We start from the raw sequence: 25,775 nt of genomic DNA on the forward strand, positions 1-25,775 counted from the left end.
CAAATTTAAGGTGTTTGTTTTTCAGTAAAGTTTAAACAGCATTAAACCAACAATCCTGTAAAATGCTCAACTGGTTAAAATAATGCAGAAAAATACACAATATCTCATGTATTAGTCCAAATAATTATGACGTCTGGCAAGGCTATTTTATTATTTTTCTGGGACGCCTTCCTACGACGTTCAGGTGCCAATTTAACTAGGTGCCAGTTTGACTAGAATTCTTTGACAAATGTTTGAAACTATCTGAGTTTCATTAGACCTTTGATAGCAGTAACAAAAAGATTATTTACTTAATATTTTGTGGGAGAAGGGGGTTCAGACTGTGTGGCATCAGGTCTGTTTGTGCCCAATACATTTTCGCACCCTACACGTTCGCACATTCACACTCTACTCATTCACGCCCAATTTTAATTCAAATTCAAGTTGAATAATTGGAAAATTATGGTTGTTGCTTTAAATTGCTTTGGTGTAAATACTGAATGTATTTATAGCTTGGTATGAGTAAAACATTGAAGATTTTAAAGGAAAAAACACAAAAGATAATTGTTTTTAACAGCTTGGTCCCATTGATCTGAAACAACGAAACAATAAAACATAGAAACCAAAATATAGCAATCCACTAATATAACCAAAACATGATAAAATTTATTCAACACGCAGAAACAAACATAGTCAGAATCTCACTTCATTTTGAAACAAGTCAATGAAACAAGTTATAGCAATACACTAACCAAAACATGATTAAGAGTTATTCAACACAAAATAAAACGTTGACAAAATACCACTTTATTTAGAAAGGATTATTATTATTTTTAGCAATACCTTATCCAAAACATAATTAAGATTTATTCAACACAAAAAAAAAATTGCTGTCTCACTTTATTTTGAGACAATGACAACAATTATACTTATAAGAAAACACTTGCTTACATAGTTATTAAAAACACAAAACCAATTAAGATTGGGTGCGAACATGTAGGGTGTGAAAGTGAAAGGGGTGAAAATGAGTGGGCGCAAACGTGAATGGAAGCGAACGGACTCAGATTCAGACTATGTACCAGTGAGAAATATACAAGCCTTTCTACGGTATTTATTTGTACAATTCAGCTAGTCTTGACCTATTCATTTGTCTTAAAAAACCAGCCAGTTGTCACCTTCACTTCACACACACACACATATACGAATATCAATTATATGCTTACGATACATGTTGCATTGTTAAACTAATTACGGTATGTGAAAATCAAGACTTGCATAAAAACTATCCCAATATTAGAGACAGTGGCGTCATTTTTCTTCAGAGCTTTCAGCTCTTTGATTGATGAAGCTGAAGTCCAATCAACTCGAAACTTAGTACACATGTTCATTATGATATGATCTTTCTAATTTTAAAGCCAAATTAGACTTTTGACCCCAATTTCATGGTCCATTGAACATAGAAAATGGAAGTGGGAGTTTCAGGTTAAAGTTTTTGGTCAAAGTAGTTTTTGATGAAGCTGAATTCCAATCAACTTGAAACTTACTACACTTGTTGCATATGATATGATCTTTCTAATTTCAAAACTCATAACTGCTCCAAAAGTAATCTGATAGAATTTCAAGCATTTTAAGCCAATATTATCAACATCTACTAATGAGTCTTAATATGTCTACATATCTAAAAAGTCATAGTATTCAAAAGGTAATGCAAAATTATTCCTTTTCATTTTTTTTGTTATATGGATACACATTTGAGTGATACATGTACCAATACAATATATGTTGTGGTATGAAAGTGCAGTAATTAGCATTTACTGTAACTATGTTAATTCACACAAATTGAAAAATAAACAAATGAATGGACCAGATGCTCCGCAGAGCCCAGCTTTATACGACTGCAGAGGTCGAAGCCTGAACAGTTGGGGCTAGTATTGACACAACATTCAAGCTGGAAACAGCTCTGAGTTTGAATTGTGATTAAATAGATGACACAGCTTAGGTTTCTGACACAGAATGAATGTGGTCTAATGAACTTAAATATTTGTTTTGCTTTTGTGTTAGGAGCAATTCACTATACTGCTGAATATTACTCCTTTCAAACAAAAATATCTAAAGAAATTTTCTTTTTAATTTCTGAAATGAGAAACATTTAGAGGAGACAAACTTCAGTTAAGAGATCAGAAACTAAAAAAATGTATAATTTTTCCATTTGTAAAAGGGCATACCCTAGAAAGTGCTTGCAATCACTGAATGGTTATTAATGACTGCTTTTATTTATCAGTTGGTAATAAAGTGAATATTGCATTGTATATTGTATAATTGATTTAAGTTGACTGAACAAAGAAAGATAACTCTAATTTTCAAAGAAGATTTCATAAAGCATTGGTATTAGGTAATTCAAGAACCATTCTGGACAAACTCCAATTAAGGGTCTTGAATTTACAAAAATGTTTGTTTTTGGTCCGTAATTATTAGACTGTTTGTCCCATAACCCACACAATATATCCGAACCTTCTACTTATGGTATTAAACATTGTGGTACAATTTCAGAACAATTGAAATACTTATACACAACTTTTTAAACCGACACTAGATTAAAGCTTGTTTTGGGCACCTTTGTACCCCTTATTCCTAAACCTTAGGGACCATAACCCCCAAAATCAATCCCAAGCTTCCTTTTGTGGTTATAAACGTTGTGTTATAATTTTGTTGATTTCTGTTGACTTATAATAAAGTTATTATCCAGAAACCATCTTTCGGACAGGATACCAATTTACGACCCCAAATTTTACAATCATAAAATAGTAACAAGAGGAATATTTTTATTGATTTTTTTCCTCATTGTTGTTGAGCCTGCGATTTACAGCAAAAATAGGCGAGACACTGGGTTCTGCGGAACCCTTACAAATTTTTTACCAATTTTTTGTAAATTTTTGTAATCTTTTACCAAAATCTTCTCCTCTGAAACTACTGAGCCAAATTTAACCATATTTGGCCACAATCATCATTGGGGTATCTTGTTTAAAAAATGTGTGCAGTGACCTAGCCAACCAACCAAGATGGCCGCCATAGCTAAAAATAGAACATAGGGGTAAAATGTAGATTTTGGCTTATAACTCTGAAACCAAAGCATTTAGAGCAAATCCGACATAGGGTTAAATTGTTTATAACATCTATCTGCCCTGAAATTTTCTGATGAATTGGACAACCGGTTGTTTGGTGACTCCCCTGAATTGGTAATTTTTGGTGGAAGAAGATGTCAAGTCTTCTGAAGACCTATGGGACCGACTTTAAATTCATTGAGCCTCCGTATGCCGCATTCGTTTCTGTGTATTACAATTTCATAACAACTTAAGATTCCCGACACCGATTTTTACACATGATTAAGCATCTGAATCATTTAATTTGTAAATTAGGATTGAAAAACAATCACTATCGTAAATATGACCTTTTTATTTATGTAAATTAATAGATTTCCTCTCATCCACATGAAATCCATGAACGTTATTTGTTTACTTGTAACCGGATGTTTTTACTGTAGATATTTGTAGTACGCATGCGTGAATTTGGTATCGGGACAACTCGCCCCGTTTACAAGTTCGCCCTTGAAGTTACGAATTTGCAATCTTGCAGACAAGAAGATTTTGTTTTTAATAAATAAAAAAGGATCTATTTCTTATTAAATTGGTGTCTTTATTCATTGTTTTCCTTGGCATGTGAATTAGATGCCTTTCTACTTCAAATGGTATGAATCTATTTATAAAATTATTTCAGTTGACAAGAGCAGTACGTTACTGTTGGGAGAATTTGATTAAACTCTAAATGGTCATAGAATAAGAAATATAATTGAAACTGAATGTACCTCCTTCTGAATAATTTATTGCAATATAAATATAAATCCCTTTTGACAAGAGAAATCTGACTATTGTCAGAAATATTTTTTCACATGTGCAAAGGTAATCACGTGTGGCGGCCATATTGGTTTATTTACAAATATGTGAAGAAGCCTCTAGAACCATGACCTAAACATAAATAGTCTCTGAAAGCGTAAACTTTATGCAATACTATTTTATCAATCATGATTATTTTCATAAATTTAAATTTGATTATGTAAAGAAATAAAATTATAACAATTACGATGTTAAATTAGAGATTCTACTCAGACATGCTTTGATCTGCTTATAGCCAAATTAGTTTACCTGTGTGAAAATGTAAATAATTTGTTTACTAAACAAGTAAAGACAAACTATGGATGGAAGATAATAATTTACATAAATATTTCAGGACATTTGATTGATTTTAATAAATATAGGATTTAAAAACTGCAAGTGGAAACAAATTTAATCATTAGCTACATAATCAGCTGATAATTTTTCTGCAAACATCGTGGTGATGTAACTGATAAAAATCACTCCATCAATCCTCCAGCCCTTTAAGCAATAGATCTACTTATTATTGTAGAATATTCATTGAATATACATTCATCGTCTAATTGAATATATCGGGTAATCGGATATTTTTAGCTGACATTTTGGGTATCCGATTGTCCGGAGTCTACTGTACTACCATAAACATGATAAGGATAGTAAATAGTATTTTTTTCACTAATTTATTGACACTGGTTGTAACATATTTTATTTTTGTATTCAGGTTGGGACCCTCCCCCCCCCCCCCCCAATTATGAGTGGTGTCCCTTAAATAAGGGACTGTTCCTAAAACAAGTGGTCATTTTACTGTTGAAAAAAAAGAAAGAACATTTTTAAGATTTATATTAAACTCAAAAGTAGGAAAATTCTTATAATTGGAACAACTTTTCTAAATGAGGGGTCAAATTAATAAAGAAGATATAAGTTTAGAAACAACAGAAAATTCTTTTGACATATTTTGACCATTTAGTACTTAATAGATGCATAGTTCTTTGGGGAAAGTTTCATCTAATAATATGAATAAAAATGTGCTCATTTTTTACAGTGGGTTGTAATGTTCTTCCAATAAGGTTACCCCTCATTTGGAGTATTATTCCCAACCTGTTAAAGGTCCATCTTTGTGTGCATAATTCAAAATTGGAAATTTCAACAAGCATCTAATATTCTTACGCAAGAAAATAAACCCTGATCTGCTAGCTTCATTTCTTCTACCGATTTAATAACTAGAATCATGCAAACAGACTTAAGAAAAAGGCATGTAAGTTCATCATACAAATATGACACTTTTTCTAGACAATCCAGATCGTGCAAAATACTTCGCTTAAAATTGTAACCTTAAAATTGCTGTTGTGCACTAAAAACCCCTATGGGAACTTTCAAAAGTTGGCGGGTATGTAACAAGCCTTACTATTTTTATGCTCCATTTATGGGCATTATGTTTTCTGGTCTGTCCGTTCGTCCTGCTTCTGGTTATAAAGTTTATGGTCGAGGTAGTTTTTGATGAAGTTGAAATCCAATCAACTTGAAACTTAGTGCACATGTGTTCCTTAAGATATGATCTTCTTAATTTTACTGCCAATTTAAAGATTTTACCTAATTTTCACAGTCCACTGAACATAGAAAATGATTGTACGGATGGGAAATCCATGTACTTATGACCTTTTCTTGTTTGAAGAAAAAAAAAATACATCATAACGATAATGAAACAAAGCAGCTTGGGTTAGTGGGGCTGCTTTTGTGGTAATTCAGGTTACCTTTTATTCACCTTCTTCCACCTCAGAGCTATCAGCTCTTTGATTAAGGAATTTTGCTGCTTTTGGTTATTATCTTGAATATTAGTATAGATAGAGATAAACTGTAAACAGCAATAATGTTCAGCAAAGAAAGATCTACAATTGAGTCAACATGACAACAATGGTCATTTGACCCCTTAAGGAGTTATTGCCCTTTACAGTCAATTTTTAACAATTTTCAAAAAAAATTTGTAATTTTCTGTAAATGTTAACAAAATATTTTCCTCTGTAACTAATGGGCCAAGTTCATTATAGATAGAGATAATTGTAAGTAGCATGAAATTTCAGTAAAGTAAGATCTACAAACACATTACCATCACCAAAACACAATTTTGTCATTAATCCATCTGTGTCTTTTGTTTAAAATATGCACATAGACCAAGGTGAGCAACACTTGATATACCAAATGCCAAATAAACTGTTGCATGTGATAAATGACGATCATGTCATGAAAAAAATCAATTTTAACAATTTTTATCTTTTTTCTTCAATCACTGACCACATCTTTAATAACTTTATTGACTAACTTTCACTTTTACCTATATACCAGATTCTTATTTTACTTTCACTTTCTATTTATATCTATAACGTCGTCATAACAACCTCAATTGTTCTGCGAACCATAAAACCGCAAAATTTGTACTTCACTGTTTGATTTCATGTGTAATATTGTCCTGAAGATGCCGCCCTTGTTGGCGAAACGTGTCGACCAGAGTAAACTCTTACCATGCGGTAATTGATGGATGTTGTTGTCTTTATTATCGTTTTAAGTGTAAGATTTTTAAATATGAAGTATTGGTAAAATTGTAATAGTTTGCTGTGCCCTGCATGGGCAATGACCTTAAGAAGTTCTAAGCTGGAAAAGAATAAGTTTTGCATATTGGGAGGCCAATCAATTAAAAGTTTATATATTTAAATTAGTAAATATGTTTTCCTTTTCAACCATGCAACCATGGCTGATAATAGTTATATGCATAAGTTTAACAAAGTTTTGTATAGATTTCAGATTTTGTTTTATTTGTTCTTTCAGAGGAAAATGGGTCTTTTCAATGCAGGAAAGAAATCTTCAACAATATCCAGAGGTAAATATGAGAACATCATAGCTAAAAGATACGGAATTGAGAAATATTTGCATGCATTTATCATTGTGATTTTTAGCAAAGGACACACATTGTGATTAATTATTACAATTTTACTATTTACTACATATGCAATTTAAACCATTTTTGTATCATAAGGAGTTTTAACTTTTTGCAGATCTTTTCTCATCATAATTTTCACCATAATTAATAAACACAGCAATAAACCCTTGGTACACCTGTAGCCCTTTAGATTTTGAAATTTGGAATGAACAGCTAGTATTTCCATTTAAATCTTTTATAAAAGAATACATGTATTAAGACAAAACAATTTTTGATTATCTGTTATTTTGTTATACATGTACAACATCACTACTAACATGACTAAAGTTATGTACTTTGTTTTCTCTCTAGAAATATATATTCCTGATGCAGTAAAGAAAAAAACACAAGAAGATTTGAAGAAGATTTTAAATCAGAGTGACAAAGAAGATGATAACCAGTCACATGATGATCAACTTAATATAAGTCACAGGTCTGTATGTTAATCTCAAATGAAAAATGTTCTACTTTTGTCAGCTTTACAGAAAAATTGAAGTATTTCAATACAACTTGAGTAAAAATGGATAAGAAAGTGAATTCATTTTTTGTTTGTTTAATTTTTGTATACATTCCTTATAAATAGTAATGATATTATCATTGATAATAATTAACATTAATAAATTGTTTGAAATTTTGTAGTCCTTTGATATTACCCAAACCAAGTTACAGAGCTTCATCTACATCTAACAGTAACAAGAGGTCTGATCTGGGATACAGAAGTGCTGGTAGTAATTCTATCACACCTTCATCACCAAAGATTAGAACAACAGTCAGGTAGGATTGGTTTAAATAGGGGTTAATAACAGTGTCAAATAAATCTTTTGTAGATTACATAGAATTAACCCTTTTTCAAAGGAGTCAAAATTGAAATAAAATGCAACAGTGACTTTATAAATACCCATGTTCAAATCCAATGAATCAATTATGAATTAAAAAATGATCGAAAACAAAACAAAATCACTTGAATTCACAATGGAGCCACACTGAATGTGTGGACAGTGTTAACCCTAGTACTGTAAGCTATAGATAGATTATCAGTTCACTGCAGTGCCATGATGCTAATTAGCCTCTGCATCTCACTGTGCCGAGTTTTTCCAGAAATTTATCAGTTTTACACCATCATTTATTGTTTTGTTAATTTTCTTTAATTTCTGATCATTTTAGAAAATAACATTGAATGTATTTGTTTTGCAGAATTGAATGCAGAATTTCATAGTGTAAAATAAGTGACAGTGGATTATGAAATTATTTAGTTAAATCAAATAAAAGTAGAAAAAAAGTTTATAGTGTATCGGTTTGTTTCTTCAACTAATTTATTTATGAAATTTTAATCAATAATTAAACTAAAGAAATCTATCATCACTGGATTTTGTCCAACAGCAGAGTTTTTACTTCTTCAAAGCATCAAAAGTGAGAACATGTGTATCCAGGTTTACACGTGTCCTCAAACGTCGTTATTTTTTTCATCATTTTCTAGATCATCCTCATCAAACATAAAAATCCTTTATTACATTCATCGTTTAGAATTATTTCTTCAACAAAATCACGATTTTCAGGGTCTTCTTGCTATAAAAACACATCTCTGTCCGCTACATCTTTGACGACTTCCATTGTTTCAAACTCAAATGTAAACAAACTACGGGGTCAACTTTGTCATCAAAATAATTTTAGAATGGAATGCTGGAAGCAACCAATGAAAACATCTTTCTACGGGGAAATCCTTCTTCTGACGTAATATTGACTAAAAATAAGAATATCTGCGTGATTTGATTGGCTAGAACTCGAAACCTTTACCTTATATAGAAAGTCTATATAGCGACGACCTGCAATGAATGAAACTACCGGAAGTTATCAATATATCGACGACCGGCAGTAGAGTAAAGTTATACAGATCGTCACTATATCGACGTCCTGCAGTACTAGGGTTAAGTTTCTCAAGCTATGTAAAATTGCACTCTGTCAAAAGATTGCTATAGGAATAAAACAAAGGTGGTAAATATACAGATTAAATTACTTTTCTATAAAGATTTAAGGCTGAAAACATGTCTCTTGTGAGTTGAGACTGGGCTATTGATTTTTTAATAAATCAATGAAAAAAATACCCAAACCTGTACATTTCTATAGACCTACATATTTTCAACAAGATACTGGGTTTTCTGTTTTCCAGATTTCCCAAAAATCAGAGCAAAATATTTCACAACTGCAATGGGAAAAAAATAGATATTTAACAATTGAACCATGAAGAATTTCTCTTGCACCAATCTATCATTTTATTTTGGTAGACTAATCCTTTGTAAAATCCCACTTTTAGGACCAGATAACAAATAACCTATTTTCCTAATATACATTTTTAACCCTGCACTAAAATTAAATGTTTATTTGGGATTTTCTTGCTTTAATAATGATTACTTAATATAAACCAAAATCTATAAAAGTATAAACATAAAGATTTTATCTTTTAGCTCTGCTAGCTGTGTAAGTGCTGCAAATTCTGAAGATTTGAGAGAAATTTTACCTGAGGTAAAGTACAAGCATCTGTTTAAGTATCTTAATTTAGTATCTGAATCGGATTTAAAATCTAAGATTAATTTTTTTTCACTGACTAAAACAGCTACTGAAAAGCCAATGAAAATGTAGCAATTTCTTATCACATAGCATTTGATTGTTGATTGCTTAACGTTCAGTGGCAAATATTTCATGCATGTTCCGGATGAAAGGTAATTACAGAAATATAATATTTAAATAATTTTGTGCCTTGCTGCAATATAGCCTATTCCATTGACATTATAGGCAATACATACATGTCTCTTCATGCAGGAAATAAAAGAATACGTTTTTATGTGTATTAAACTATTATATTTGATTATAATATTGGATAGGGAAATAGTACCTTACAATACCATATGTTGTGCCTGATTAATTTGAGAATGAATAAAACACAATCCACATGTAAAACATTGGCTTGTACCATCAGCATGCTATTTTAAGGTCACAATTACCATTGAAAATTTAACATGTTAATTTTCTTAATACTTCCAAAAATTATGATTCTATTTGTATAATGAATAGCTGGTGTAAATGGTCAATTAAAGGGAAATATAAATGCTGTGGAGAAGAAACTCAGTAGATTTTTTCTGTTTATACTTGATGCATATATTTTGCTGTAAATGTATTTTTCACAGACTTTGACATTAATACTTAGATTGTAAATTTCAGGAACCTCCAATGGAAGACATTTCTGAATTACTTATTAAGAATTTAAACTTAAAACAGTTCTTTCCTGGCAGAAGTAAGCAAATGAATTTCGTGGTTGAATATATTATCTTAGATCTTAGATTAATGTAAAACATGTACATATCAACACTGTTCTTTACGCTCTGGGTTATTGAATTTTGATAAGTTGATGTGATTTGATAGAAATGACAAATATGAAACAAAAATTGGGAAACATTTGTAAATTGTTGAACATTTGAAAAGACCAGAATATAAGATTCAGCGGTCAGGAAATGACACATGCAAATAATGCTGTCAAAAATATAAATTTGAGATAACGATAAATTTTGCAAAACTTATCCCATCTCACATTTTGTTCAATAGTAAAAGCAAATTTTTAAATTTTGCAAAAACATCTAAATTAACATTAGTGTATATTTTTTTTATTCTATGGTAAGTTTTGTATTTCCTATCTGTATGATTTCAGATTTGTTTGAAGAGACTGTAGAAGAACTGAGAAAGATTATGAAACAGAAGTAAGTATGATGCCAAAATCTCTATAATAGAATTCAGGGGCACTGTTTCATAATATCCTTGTTTCTAAGTGTACATTCATCTGTCCTGTTATGCGTTTGTCAAATTATTATGTTGTTGATATTAAACTTATTAAAAATTATTTTATATTTTTTTTAAAATTCAGAAAATGTTCTTCCCTAATATCACAAGATAGTGGTCTTCGCTGAGAACTGACAATCTATTGTTTTGGCTGATTATTGTAAGCATGATAACAGTTATTGAATGTAAGTGTGTCTATGCTGAATATTGAAGAATTAATTGTTGAATTATATTAAAATTGTCTGAGGATTGTGGTGGTTATTAGGTAAACGGGCAGAAAGTCACAGGACAAAAAGTGACAAAAAGTTACAGGGCAAAAAGTCACAAATAATTTGTTGACAATTGTTTTATTATATAAGAAAATGTCTTGAAATATTTACTTTTTAATACATATATTCATATTTAAGTTTAGGAAATGTGTCATTATACTTGAAAAATGAAGATTTATTTAATTTTAATCATGCAAAATATATATTTCTTGGCACCATGAAGCCATTTAAGTGCCAATTCACTTTGACATTTTGTTTCTTTAACAATTATTTGATCAACTTTGATATTTTTTATATCTGCCCTTTATAGTCGATTTTTAACCATTTTTCGTAAATTTTAGTAATCTTTAACAAAAATCTTCTCCTCTGAAACTACTGAAACTACTGGGCCAAATTAATCAAAACTTGGCCACAATCATCTTTAGGGAATTTAGTTTGAAAAATGTATCCGGTGACCCAGCCATCCAACCAAGATGGTCGCCATGACTAAAAATAGAACATAGGGGTAAAATGCAGTTTTTGGCTGATAACTGAAAAACCATAGCATTTAGAGCAAATCTGACGTGGGGTTAAATTGTTTATCTGGTCAAGAACTATTTGCTCTGAAATTTTCAGAAGAATCAGACAACCCGTTGTTGGGTTGCTGCCCCTGAATTGGTAATTTTAAGGAAATTTTGCTGTTTTTGGTTATTATCTTGAATATTATTATAGATAGAGATAAACTGTAAACAGCAGTAATGTTCAGCAAAGTAAGATTTACAAATAAGTCAACATGACCGAAATGGTTAGTTGGCCCCTTTAGGAGTTATTGCCCTTTATAGTCAATTTTTAAATTTTTACTAACATTTTCCACTGAAACTACTGGGGCACTTAGTTCATTATAGATAGAGATAATTGTAAGCAGCAAGAATGTTCAGTAAAGCAAGATGTACAAACACATCACCATCACCAAAACACAATTTTTTCATGAATCCATCTGCTTCCTTTGTTTAATATTCACATAGACCAAGGTGAGCGACACAGGCTCTTTAGAGCCTCTAGTTATAAATGGCTTCCTTAATTTAGTATGTCACAAGAGCATTTATATTATGTTTCTTTGATAAACCACCAACCCTACTAAATAGACTAGAGGAGCACTCATCATGGTGAAGAAAACAAATGTCAAAACAAATCTGTGCAGCTATAAATTATGATCAATTATTCACTTTTAAATGGCATATTCATTTTGATCTCTTGCAGTTCTTTTAGTTCCACTCCTATCTCCAAGAAATTGCATGTCCAGCAGTTAGATTCAGTAAAAAGATCACTTCTTGATGTATATTCTCCAGCAAAGCAACAAGGTAAAACATTTAAAATGAAGTAAACAGTTGGGAAAATGTTAAAACTTGCAAAGTGAATTTATTTTTCCTGTTTTATACATGACTTTTAAACAAATTGAGATGTGAAACTTCTACTATTGCTTAAAAGTCTGAGAGATGAAAGATCCTACTCCTAAAAAATTAAAAACAATTAAATAATGCCAGATGGTAAAAAAACAAAATATGACCAAAAAAAAACAAAAAACAGTACAAAAACAACACAGAATTTAAAAAAACTCAGCATCATGAAGCCAACCGAAAACAGGGTTGACATCAGTAACTCAGAAAAGGTAAGTAGATCCTGCTCCACATGTTGCACACATTGTGTTTCTCATTTAAGTACAAATCTGGTGACCAGTCTAATTCAATAGGTCACATTCAATTGTAATACACTAGCTTTAAGGATTAATTATGATAAAGAATATATTTTTCTGACAGTTTTACTGTCAATACAATATGAGGTTCAAGATTAATTATGATAGAGAATGAATTTATAATTTCAACAGGTAATGTCAATGTACCTTCAAGACCATCAAGTGTCAAGATTACATCATCAACCAATATGTCACAGTCTCCAAAGATGTCAAAGATTCAGCCATGTACAACAATGCATAAATCAACCAGATCATCCATGAACTGTGATAAATATCTTTTCCCTAAAACAAATGGTGTTACATATGAATCTTCTTCTCAAGAGAAACAATATTTAGATGGGAAAACTCTGATAAACAGGTGTAATAATCCTCCAATTTACAGCATGGCTAATATAAATTACAAACATTCGTCAACAGTAACTCAATCTCCTCGTAAATACCTCAGAAAAGACTCGGATGCAAAGACTTTGTTGAAGTGCAATGATAAGATGATAGCAGAAGCTTGTCATCAGATGGAGCAGTTAGTCTCCAAACCTCAGCCCATGGAAACAGATGATACAAATACTTCAGACTCAAATGCTTTGAATTTATTAAAGGTAATGTAACGTTTTTCGTTTATTACATGCATCATTGGATTTTATTATCATGGTATAATTAGATTACTTATTCTCATTAACCGTTATAAAGTAATTCCTTACAATCTATTTTTATCGCCTTCAATCAGATTGTACTTATTAAATGTCAAATCAATCATGTTAAATCAGCTGGTGCCCCGTTGCTTTGTTTATACAGGTGCCTCGGTTGACCTCAGTTTCGGTTGACCTGAGCTCCGGGCTCCGGGCTCCTGTAATATAACTCCTGTAGAATATTTCTTTGTTCAGAGTCATTTAACCATATTGTAATCAGGCTACTAGAGTAGTATAAAAGAGAGAAATAGATAGTGAGAAGATAGACGAGATACAATATACGAGGAAATACGATTTGTATACGAGAGGAGTGTACCTAGCAGATTTAGGATTATGTCACCGTATCGTTGAGCCTGCAGTTTTAGATGTTGTAAACTTGTATAACTGTAACATGTACTTTGGATTTTGAATAATACATTATTGAGCTTTTAATCGACTTTGTGTTTATGTAACTTGCAAGACTTCGTTCAGACTACACCAGGATCCATTTATTTATTTATGTGACCAGGATTCCCTTAATCACGCTACCAGAGATTTTTAGGGTTACCCTGTTAAAGAGTATACTTGGCATTTGTCGTCTGTAGACGTGTGAAACGTAGACACCAAACAACAAAGCACAAACACAAGAATACACACTTGAGTTCAAGTTGCATCACGGTAAACTAACCTACCAAACACTTTTTCGTCACAGGAATTATAATAAATTAGATATCAAAAAAACATTCATGTGCAAATAATGGACAAATGATTGACTTAATTTTTTCAGATTTTGCATCATTACTTTAAAGAGTGGCTGATATTAAAAATTTATTAAAATTTTAGTGTATCTTGAGGTTTACGGTATTCTATCATGTTTTATCTTTGTACTTGAATATTTGCATGATACATATCATGTGAAACGTTACTGTTTTTTGAGGTGTAAAACTAATTCAAATGACAGATGGATTAACAGAAGGCTCTCTATAGTAACGGTAGGATTTTTTGCCAGCATATTGTTATACTATCATTTAAATCAACCAATTAGCTTTTGAACTGATACCATTCAACTCTATGCTGTTTGAATGATTTTATTCCTCATTTACATAATGGCAGGAGACATCTGCCTCAGCGTAGCAATCTTGTTCATATGAAAAGGATTAGCTTATACCATTACATAACAGGAAAATTCAGTAACCTTTTTGTTTGCTTTTAAGTTTTATCTATCTCATTATAGCAAGATGAAGCAAAGAAAATGAGAAGACAGATGAGTTACCATGGTGATACACTTAGAGAAATTCAGAGAGACATTTTAAGCTTATTGCCAGATGACATTGCACAAAACAGTTCCCAATCCTCAGGTTACCAAGGCAGCCAGAACAGTAGATATGGACACGAAGAACAGACATCTAGGCTAGCTGATCAGGTGAGTTATATCGGTAGAATAGATAATTATTCTGTAGTTTTTTATGGTCACTCAGCTAACCCTTTAACAGTTAAGGTCAAGTAACAGTAAATGAACGCCGTCTAGCGGATTCCGCGAAATATTGCGACGTTTTGTACGAATTACGTCCCTTTGACCAGATTTTGCAAAAACTTCGATGGGACAACGTCAACGGTAAATTTGACGGAAAGTATGTTACTTCTTTTAGAATGAACTTGTTTTTCTAAAATTAAAAATTGAAAATGAATATGAAAACAGTCATGAAGACGATCTTTAAAATAAAAATCAGGAGTTTGACTGTATATCTACCGACCAGTGTGAAAACTGTTGCTCACTACTATTTCTACATAATTGTGACGAGAAAAAACAGCGTTGTCTCAGAAGTATTCTATATGTAGTATGTCAGAACTGTCCTTACAAAAACCCTTTATTAACTGGGAAAAGACATCGTCTAGCAGAAGGGGGTGCAAGTTTGGGATATTAATAGTTTATTGAATATAATGCACATTTGTACCCATATGGGTTGAAGGCATACATAAATCAACATAGTAATTTTACAATACATCATACAGAAAAAACCAACAAAAGAACCAAACATTATATAAATACTAAAGTTAAAACTTACGTATTGTACGGTAAGACTATATATCCCATATTTTGAAAATTATCACACCAGTCGGAACTAGTAAAACTATTTTCAAATTAGAGAAAAGGAAATGAACCACATAAACTAATACTGGTCATAAATTCGCCGCTGCTGTCAGTCAGTCATAGATGGCACTAAACTATAATACACTTAAATTAATTAACCTTGTTCACGGTTTGAACAACAGTTAAATATTCATACACAGTTTTTAGATTATAAAAAATTAAAAATAAACAAAAATGATGTTTCACGATCATTAATCCGTTGCTACATTTTGCATTCTAATGGTTTTTTTTTAATGGTGTTTTCTTTCACGTCCGCAATTTCGATGTTAAAAATAGAACACAAATCTTTAAATACGGATACATGTATAAATAGTATATGGTATGAAGATTTATACGTGGCTTTGTATCATAATAGTATTGATTCGTATGGTTGTCTCCTCAAAGGAAATTGTTATATATATATATAATTATATATATGGGTAAAAATTAACCGAAAAAAAAAAAATGTACCCTTGCTGAAAGTAGCATCTCAAATATAAAATAGAACTGTTCTCAATTCTATTTCACTCATAAAACTTGAAGGTTGAGAACGAGATTATATCGATCATTTCTATATCATACTACTACTATATATATACCCTACTGAAAAAAATGCCCAGTGTCGCAGACTTTCAGTACCTAAAGTAAAATGTAAATCCCGTAAGTAGTCAGTACGTCAATAAGATATCAACCAGACAACAACACAAGGCCAAAAGAAAATTAAAAAGGAAAAGACATCTTATGATAAGCATTTGTAAGGGGGGTTGCAGGGATCCTGATCCCGAAACCCCAGACTTTAAAACATGAAATCCTGAGGTCCCGAATTTATAGAAATTCAAATCCCGCCATCCTGAAATTCGAAAAAAGAATAGCCGGATCCAGAAAGGATCAATCCTGAAATCCCGTGCTTAAAAACACCTGATCCCGGAGTCCCGTGAAAGGTCCCCCCCCCTCATTTGTGTAGATGGACTAAATAACAAAACACAATATTTCCAGTTGTGTCCCAGCCTGTGTGCGATTGTTTTTTTCTTGTTTTTTTTCGGGGGGGGGGGGGTATTTTAGTATTTTTGTAGGTATATTAAACATAAATATGTACATCTGTTTTTATGTCATATCTCAAGCTCCGTATGTTTGGTTTCCTTGGAAATGTTTTTACACGATGTATTTTCTGGAAAATACACTGTACTACAAAGACCGTGCAATGTCTTGAGAGAAAGCGAAATTCAGAGAGAGAAGCACATTAATTTATTGTCACATATAATTAGATCTCAAAGGGAGTTGCAGAATAACGGATACTGGCGAATGTCAAAATTGAACAAAAAATTTTGCAAAATTATAAAGAATAACAACGGAAAATAAAATAATTATTTAATACAATAGTGTAGACCATGTGCAGAATTAAGAAATCATGTAATGATAGAAGAATGTCAAAATTGAACCAAAAATTTTGCAAAATTATAAAGAATAACAACGGAAAATAAAATAATTATTTAATACAATAGTGTAGACCATGTACAGAATTAAGAAATCATGTAATGATAGAAGAATTTTACAAAATCGTTAATTGAAGATTTTACATAATAAGCGTTATATTTAAAGATAAAGAACATTTAGGTCCACACTTAATATGGACCCTTAAAAAATCTTTGGATTATCTCGGTGTTGCTGGTCAGTAATGAATAAAAAAATCACTGGTCAATTTAAAGGTTGTTGTAAGTGATGCAATATATTCTTATTTTCCTGTTCCCCTTACGTAACTTCCAGTTTTATTGAAGTTTACATCCATCAAAGCCTTAGTTTAATTTAGTTTCCTGTTATTACTACCCCCCCCCCCCTCCTTTATTTGTCGCATGTTGTGTATCATGTACTGATTCTATATATACTTCGAGCATACATATGTACACTGATGGAACAATAACCATTTAGTAAACTTTTTAAAACGTTTATGTAGACTTGTATATAATAAATTTTATACAGAACAAAAAAGATATTAACAAAGATGTCAGTTTGTCTGCGTGTTTTACTTGTTAACTTGCAGATGTATAAATAACCACACGACACTCTTTCAAGACTTTGTAGAATCATCGATATAATGTTTGTTTATATATGCGATGTTAAGCAGCAGTATATGGACAAAACACAATCTGTCGTGATATTATAAGTACCAAAACTATCTTTCATTAGAGCAAATCTATAAGGCTAAAATAACGAGGTCCAATTTGTCAGCCGTCATCGGGTAAAAACGATAAATCAAAGAATTCAACTTTATATATAACCATGGAAGTATTATATTGACAATATAATACTTCCATGATATAACTAATATAGGACAATGGTGTAGATTAAAAATTACACCACTCCACACCCTTTTGTTTTCCACATAATTAATATTGCCAATAATTAACAAGTTCCGAGTCGAATCCAATACCGATACCAATAGGCAATAGTATAATCACGAGTTGGTTGACCTTTATGGAATAACCGTTTCACAAATGATATCGGATATGTTCCTTACGTTGTAACTACAATCTCCTTCCCTTTCTTGAATGTGACCTACTGAATTAGACTATTTACCGGATTTGTTATCGCATAAGCAACACGACGGGTGCCGCATGTGGAGCAGGATCTGCTTACCCTTCTGGAGCACCTGAGATCACCCCTAGTTTTTTGGTGGGGTTCGTGTTGTTTATTCTTTAGTTTTCTATGTTGTGTCGTGTGTGCTGTTGTTTGTTTGTCTTTTTCATTTTTAGCCATGGTGTTGTCAGTTTGTTTTAGATTTATGAGTTTGACTGTCCCTTTGGTATCTTTCGTTCCTCTTTTACCTATTACCTTATCTGTACGTTCCGCATCTGACAGGCGCACCCCCAAACGGTGTATTTAGGATTTTGCTATATACACGGGTCATAATCACAGGGTTGACACTACTAAATTCAATCATTGTCAAATTGTTCCCTATTGCAGTATTTTAATCAGTAAGACTTTCTAAGATAACAATACGAATACTAAAAATCTGGACTTAAAATAAGGCGTATATGTACAGTTTTCAATTTGTTAGCGAGGATGACGTAAAAACAGCGAATAAAAGAATTCAATTTTATTTACAATACTGTTGATTAAAAATTACTCCATTCCAGGACCTTTTGTTTTCCAAATAATTAATATTACCAATAATTAATAAGTTCCAGGTCGACTTGGTTCAAACAGAAAGATTTTGAAAGCAGAAAAAACTATGTATCTTATAATTGGCATAACTTTATCATATGACAATGCCAATACTAAAATAAGGCTTACGCATAGTTATATACCTTCATTCAGTCACGGACCCGCGATATCACGGGCGTGTTGTAGTATTAATAAAGATCAAAACCCTGACTACATGCAAACAGACAGCAAAGTGAAAACGTTCTAGGATTCAAACTGTAGATGTTTTGCGGAATAACTATAAAGGGGGACGGGCGGACGGAAGGACGGGCGGACAGACGTACAGGGGTAGTTGAGGGGGGGGGCATACAAAAATATAGCTTCAATTACATCTTTAATTGCGTCAACTTGTAGACAGCATAAACCCTGATGATTTCTATTTTTAAGTTTTTACCATTTTTGCGTTCATGTACTTACAATGTATTTTGGTCTGAATTAGTAATTGTTTTAGATATATATTGATAATGAACATACATGTATCATTTTTTTTACAACGTATAATTTCTTTTTAAAATGTTCCATAAAAGAGGGTCTGATTGGAGTTTACGGAATACAGAATAATGGGCAAAAATTGCAGAATAAAATGCAAAAAAGAAAAAAAGAAAAAGAGTATAATGGGGTGCTAAAATACAAAGAATAAAGAATATTGGTAATACTAAATAAAAATTAATGATAATTATCCAGACTCTTATGATAAAAAAAATCTATCAATACGAAACACATAATCATTGTGCATAATCAACACGAAGAACGTTGGAAATTATAAGCATGATAACTTGACGTTATGTAATAAACTTACGACGTCACGAATTTTGATGGTTTTTTTTTCCAAAATGTTGGGTTTGCGTCGCTTCTACAGGGAAAACGAAGTCGGTGACCATATATTTTTTTAATATTATCTAATTCGTAAGACAAAGAGGAACAAAATATTAATTTAAAAAAAAATTCTATGGAGCGGTTCACGTGATTTATACCGGAAACCGAAAATTGTAGAAGAAAAATATAGATTTCCCCTATATATTCAATGTAATTTAGTACCCTCTCGGACCATTTTAAAAATGGATTTTTCTTGAAAACGAAGTCGGTGACATATACTTTTTTTTTATATTTTCTGATGTAGATTTTCAATACCTAATTGAGTTCTAAATTTTTTTTAAATCTATGGACTAGTTCATTTACTGATCCTTGACCTTAAATGGTATTTTCAGATAATTTTGTAAATGTTTACATAGATATTTCATATTACCAATGGTTATGACCTGAATTATTTTTTTTAATTTTTTTTTACTTCTACTAAGAGTATATTTATTGCTGTTATTGATCAATTAAGTATTGAAATGAATTTGCAAGTGTCAAAAATTAACTAAAAAAAGTGTTCATACATGTAAGTAAGTAAATTGATATCAAATAGTGTTGTTTTTGCATGTGGACCCATTTAAGGTGGTACCAAACACCTTGACTAAAATTAATTAGGTTTGTTTAATTTTCATAAAATTTGGACAAAATATTTACTTTGACCCTTTGACAAAAATTTCGAAATTTCAAAAACATTGAGCCACCCACTTACTCAGAAAAATTTCATTGGATATATAGCAGTTTGACAAACACTAATTTGATCATTGAGAATTCCTTGACAATAGAACGTGATTAAAACGTTCAGCTGATTTTACAGAGTTATCTCCCTTTAGTGTTAGGTACCACTTAAAGACTTTCAAAAGCAAAAGCAAAGAATCAAATGTTTAGAAATGCATATCCAATAAATAAATGATTTCTTTCATTATACAGACTACAAGGAATACTACCTATATGCCACAGTTTCATACAAATAACCATGGCGATGGCAACGTTACTGATTACAAAGAAAATGTTTGTGAGGTATTAATTTAACTTAAGTCTTTAAAAAAACCAGATTAATGATGTAAACAACCACTAGGTCCAATGGTCCGGAAACGGTCATATATGCCAGTCTTGACCTAAACTGAAAGTAGTTTGTCCTAAATGAGTAATTGGGATTTATGACAAATTTTATTTTTTTACAGAAATAATTTCGGTCATTCAATGTCATTTCGTTGAGATCGAGTTTCTAACATTGTCTAAATCGCCATTTTGAACTTATTTTTTGTTGTTATCCTTTTCCTGTAATAAAACTGCCACTCCAGTAAAGTGTTATAATCCTGACGGCCCTCCTAATAACTATAGTAATGCCTCGGGGAAATATTGGCTAATGATCGCTAATCTCTTTACCTGTGTTTTTAATTAAATTTTTTATTGATCACGAGCTCAGAACTAATGTTTTAAAGAAATTAAAAGTTCATAACAACTGTCTGCATTATTTAATTACTTTTCTCAGCTTAGACAATTGTCAATTCTGATTTAAAATTAAATTAAAATTAAATTAATTTACGTAGAACAAAATATTGTTTCACTACAAACACACATGCTTTGTTTACTAATACGCATGCTTGAAATTCTCTTCCGCAAATTAGACACTAAATCGTAAATTAAAAATGATTTCATGCTAAATTAAACAAGTCCAACTATTATAATTAATATTCAAACACTATTAAAGGTAAGACAGTTAAAAGCCGACGATTTCCTGTGAATTTGATAAACAAAACTAATCTTGGAAATGAGTCCGGAATTGGTCGTTTTACTATTGTCGTAAAACATCCGGTTATAATATTGTCTTCAAAATCAAAGAAACGTAAGCGAAGTTTGAGAAATTTATCGTTTTGAGTCATTAAAATCATTTCATTTTTAAACTGGTGCATTCCTTTTATTACTCAAGATCGATTTTAAGGAACATGGTAGGGAAATTTCTGAAGTAAATGCGATGCAACAGTTAAACAAGTTCGTTGATGCTACGAGTATGACTGTATGAGCATTCACACAATCTTTGTTTAAAAAGGGCACCAACTTTTAAGTTATCCCAAAATGACAAAATTAGGTGAAAAAATTTCCGGATCCTTGACTAGGTCAACTAGGCATGTTTGTAAACATGTGTGAAGTAAAATCTCTTTAAAAATAAAAGCTTGAGAAATATCCGAAAAAATACACCAGTTATAAAGGAAATAAAAAAAAAAGATGTTTTGGGATCCCTATTGAGACAATTATTTATCATAGATAAACAAAAATTAAAAAATAATAGTGTAAGCAACCACAGGTCACCTAGGCATATGAACAGACATTTGGCTGCTTTTATAACTAATTAATTTATCAATTTATATTTTCTTAAACCTGCATGTGTGATCATCACACATGTTTTTTCAAAAACTATCAACATATTATTAAGTAGTAATTGATTTGTCATGCATTATATTATGAGCATTGTATAGGCAATAATTGATGTTGAAAATGAGTCCTCCCAAAAATGTTGATACCAGTAATAGGCAAATGTAGAAAAGACATTCATGTTTATTCTATGACGAGTATCTGTATCATTATGTGCGAAGGCATCCCTTGCTTTCTAATACAAGTAAATTTTATACATAATTTGCTTTTCACAGAAAATGGACATTTTAGACTATTTGGATGGTCCACCTCAGTCAGAGACAAGAGTGAGAAAGCAGACAAATCCTAGACAGGTGACATCAACAACAGATACTGATGGAATACAAATGTGGGTTCCTCCAAATGTACATGTTGTATTACTACCAAAGAAACCAACATTTGAATCACCAAGTCCAGAGAAAATGAGACCAAGATTTATGCACTAAATATGATTTTCTGTTTAAAACTTTTCACATTCCTAGATAATGGAAAATATATGTGAATGATATTAGCAATAATTATATATTTTCTCTTTGTTAACACTTATTTAATGTTATAAAGCCTATGAAATTTGATAAAAGTTGTTTTATTTAAAACATGCAATAAAAACATTGCATGCATGTTGTGATTTAGTTATTTAACATTTTAGAGTAAAAAATGTTGTTTTTATGTTTGCGAACACATGTTTAGTTAGGTAGGTTTATTTATGAAAGTATATCTTTGTTTTTATAATGAGATTTTCTAGTGCTGTATAATTAACTAGTGTTTTGTTTTTGTTTTATATTATTTTGTTAAGATTTTGTTGTTTTTATTCAAAACTTTTTATTTTATGATTTACTTTTGTTTCTGTTTTTGAAAATAACTGTTACTAGTAATAAAATCTATAACAGCTGTAGTGATTTTTTACTCGCAAAAGTTGGAAGTTAAAAAAAAAAGAACTGTCAATATATTTCTCCTCAGAATATGCATGAAATACTTGCAATAGCATTTGATATTATACAAAAAGCAATCAACCATATTATTGATTTGCATATCTAAAGATGTTTCAACTTTTACTTAACTATCCGAAGAAAGGCAATATAATGGTAATAGTATTTTCATTTTTGTCTCACCAGCAACAAATATTGCAGAATGCAAGACAAATGGTTGCCAATCTGGAAGCGACAGAGTAATCTATTTGTATAAAGCTAGATTTTCCAGGGGGTAGAAGAGCTGAAAAAATCTATCTCTTAATACTAAAGTTTATAATTATGTCAGGCAAATGTCAGTTGTATTTGACCTGTTTTCATGTTTCATTGAATTCATAACAGCAGTATAGAAACAGAATACATGTCCATCAGATGGGGTTAACCTGACCTTGACCTAATTTCAATATTTCGTAGATCAGTGCTTGATTTTTTATTGGTTTAGGTTCACTTAAATACTTTAAGTGAAAGGGTTAGATTTAAGGTATATGCAAATTTTCTATATGGTGTATACAATTGGTGTTATGTTTACATTTCTGTCTGACCTAGACCTCAGTTTCATAGTTCAGTGATCAACAAAGCCTTTGTAATTAGGTCAGGTTTTCCATCATTATTAGAAGTAGGTCAATTATACTTGTATTGACTCATTGTTCGTTGAACAAGTGTTTCTGATCAGGTTCACAGCTCTATGTCTGTATTGATCAACATTTAGTGTATTTGATTCTATAGTATATGTATATTGATTGATTGGTGTTATCATCACTCTTAGGACTATTGTGCTATTTCTTGGCGGTCATACTTTATTGGTGGAGGAATCCGAAAGAAACACTGACCTTCAGTAGAAAAATAAACAATCATAAATATTGAATTCGAGCCAACCTGCCACATGTGGTTTCAAACTCAGACCTGTTGACAAGCTTGTGGTACAGTATTATGACTACTAAGACCACATGGCTACCAATGCCCCACTATGTGTATAAGTTATGGATCAAATCTGTATATTTCATTGTCTACCAATAAAAGTAAACTAAGTGCCATGATATGATAAAAGTTGCTGAATGGCATAATACACTAACCCACAACAATCATACTTGTAAGCTATAAAACACCAACCCACAACCATCATACTTGGAAGCTAAAAAAACATCAACCCACAACAATCATACTTGGAAGCTAAAAAACACCAACCCACAACAATCATCCTTGGAAGCTAAAAAACACCAACCCACAACAATCATCCTTGGAAGCTAAAAAACACCAACCCACAACAATCATCCTTGGAAGCTAAAAAACACCAACCCACAACAATCATACTTGGAAGCTAAAAAAACACCAACCCACAACAATCATACTTGGAAGCTAAAAAACACCAACCCACAACAATCATCCTTGGAAGCTATAAACCAACAACCCACAACAATCATACTTGGAAGCTAAAAAACACCAACCCACAACAATCATCCTTGGAAGCTATAAAACGCCAACCCACAACAATCATCCTTGGAAGCTATAAAACACCAACCCACAACAATCATACTTGGAAGCTAAAAAACGCCAACCCACAACAATCATCCTTGGAAGCTATAAAACACCAACCCACAACAATCATACTTGGAAGCTATAAAACACCAACCCACAACAATCATACTTGGAAGCTATAAAACACCAACCCACAACAATCATACTTGGAAGCTATAAAACGCCAACCCACAACAATCATACTTGGAAGCTAAAAAACGCCAACCCACAACAATCATACTTGGAAGCTATAAAACGCCAACCCACAACAATCATCCTTGGAAGCTATAAAACACCAACCCACAACAATCATACTTGGAAGCTAAACAACGCCAACCCACAACAATCATACTAGGAAGCTATAAAACACTCCTCTCCTATTTTCTGAAAATGTATGTGTCTGTAGAACAGTGCTTTAACTGCGGTTCTTACATTTTGTGGTCTTAAACTTAAAGCTGGATCTCAACTCAAATTATGTTCAAAATGGGCCTTGGCATCAAAGTACAATGTACATTAAACGTTCTAGAACATAAGCATCAACATTTCAGTTTTCTATACCAGATCTTTACCAAACTTAGTTCAACAATGCCAAAGGAAAGAGCAAATTTTAAGGTCACAAAATCCAAGTCAAAGCAGCTACTTATATATTGAAATCATGTCAAAACTTTAGTTCTAAATATTTTGTTTTGTAGCATATGTCTAACATCCACTAATATAAGGTTCAAAATACCCTTGGGAAGAACAAGTTGGGTCAGTAAATCAAAGGTCAAGGTCACTTCATATAGATAGAATGAAATTCTGGATAAATATGTTTCCTGGACATTTTTTCAGCCTAAATTACAGCTTTTACATTAATGCTAGCAAGACAAATCTTTGTTTGGCTTGCTTGCTTTGTTTGTATCAATGTTTGCTCAAGCATGGCAATTAAGATAGGCGGGGCTTTAGTCTGTATACATCATACTTAAATTTTATTGGACGTTATGTTTGAGATTAAGGACACTAAATTTTAAAACCTCCCGTGACTCATATTCTCAAATGTTTCCTTATCTGTAACATGTAACATGGTTCATATGTGATTGTCAATTCATAAACAGAAAGTTTCTAACTAGAAATAGTACTATAAAGTTTTTGCTCTGGTACATTGTGCTTAACTGTATAACTGAAAATTTACAATTGGTGGAGTTCAATGCAAGTAAGCATCATTGTGTTTAGTGTTCCTGATTCATCGCTTGACCTTCTCACAAAAGTGACAATATTTAAACTTTTTAATGTATGAGCAAAATTCATATAATCCTTCTTGGACCAATAATTGGAGGA

General features: G+C 31.7%; 1 protein-coding gene across 2 annotated transcripts in view; it reads left to right on the plus strand.

Moving 5' to 3' along the window:
• LOC139481106 (uncharacterized) overlaps window positions 1-22,870 on the plus strand; it is a 31,166-nt gene extending 8,296 nt beyond the window's left edge. For both annotated transcript variants that reach the window (XM_071264206.1, XM_071264207.1), the window contains exons 6-16: window positions 6,729-6,780; window positions 7,192-7,312; window positions 7,519-7,653; window positions 9,342-9,399; window positions 10,096-10,168; window positions 10,580-10,628; window positions 12,216-12,316; window positions 12,841-13,304; window positions 14,608-14,796; window positions 20,491-20,580; window positions 22,212-22,870. In XM_071264206.1, coding sequence (XP_071120307.1) covers window positions 6,729-6,780; window positions 7,192-7,312; window positions 7,519-7,653; window positions 9,342-9,399; window positions 10,096-10,168; window positions 10,580-10,628; window positions 12,216-12,316; window positions 12,841-13,304; window positions 14,608-14,796; window positions 20,491-20,580; window positions 22,212-22,421 — 1,542 coding nt within the window. In that variant the 3' untranslated portion in view covers window positions 22,422-22,870. The remainder of the gene's footprint in view (window positions 1-6,728; window positions 6,781-7,191; window positions 7,313-7,518; window positions 7,654-9,341; window positions 9,400-10,095; window positions 10,169-10,579; window positions 10,629-12,215; window positions 12,317-12,840; window positions 13,305-14,607; window positions 14,797-20,490; window positions 20,581-22,211) is intronic.
• Window positions 22,871-25,775: the final 2,905 nt, after the last annotated feature.

The sequence above is a fragment of the Mytilus edulis genome, chromosome 7, assembly GCF_963676685.1.
Source record: "Mytilus edulis chromosome 7, xbMytEdul2.2, whole genome shotgun sequence".
Taxonomy (NCBI): domain Eukaryota; kingdom Metazoa; phylum Mollusca; class Bivalvia; order Mytilida; family Mytilidae; genus Mytilus; species Mytilus edulis.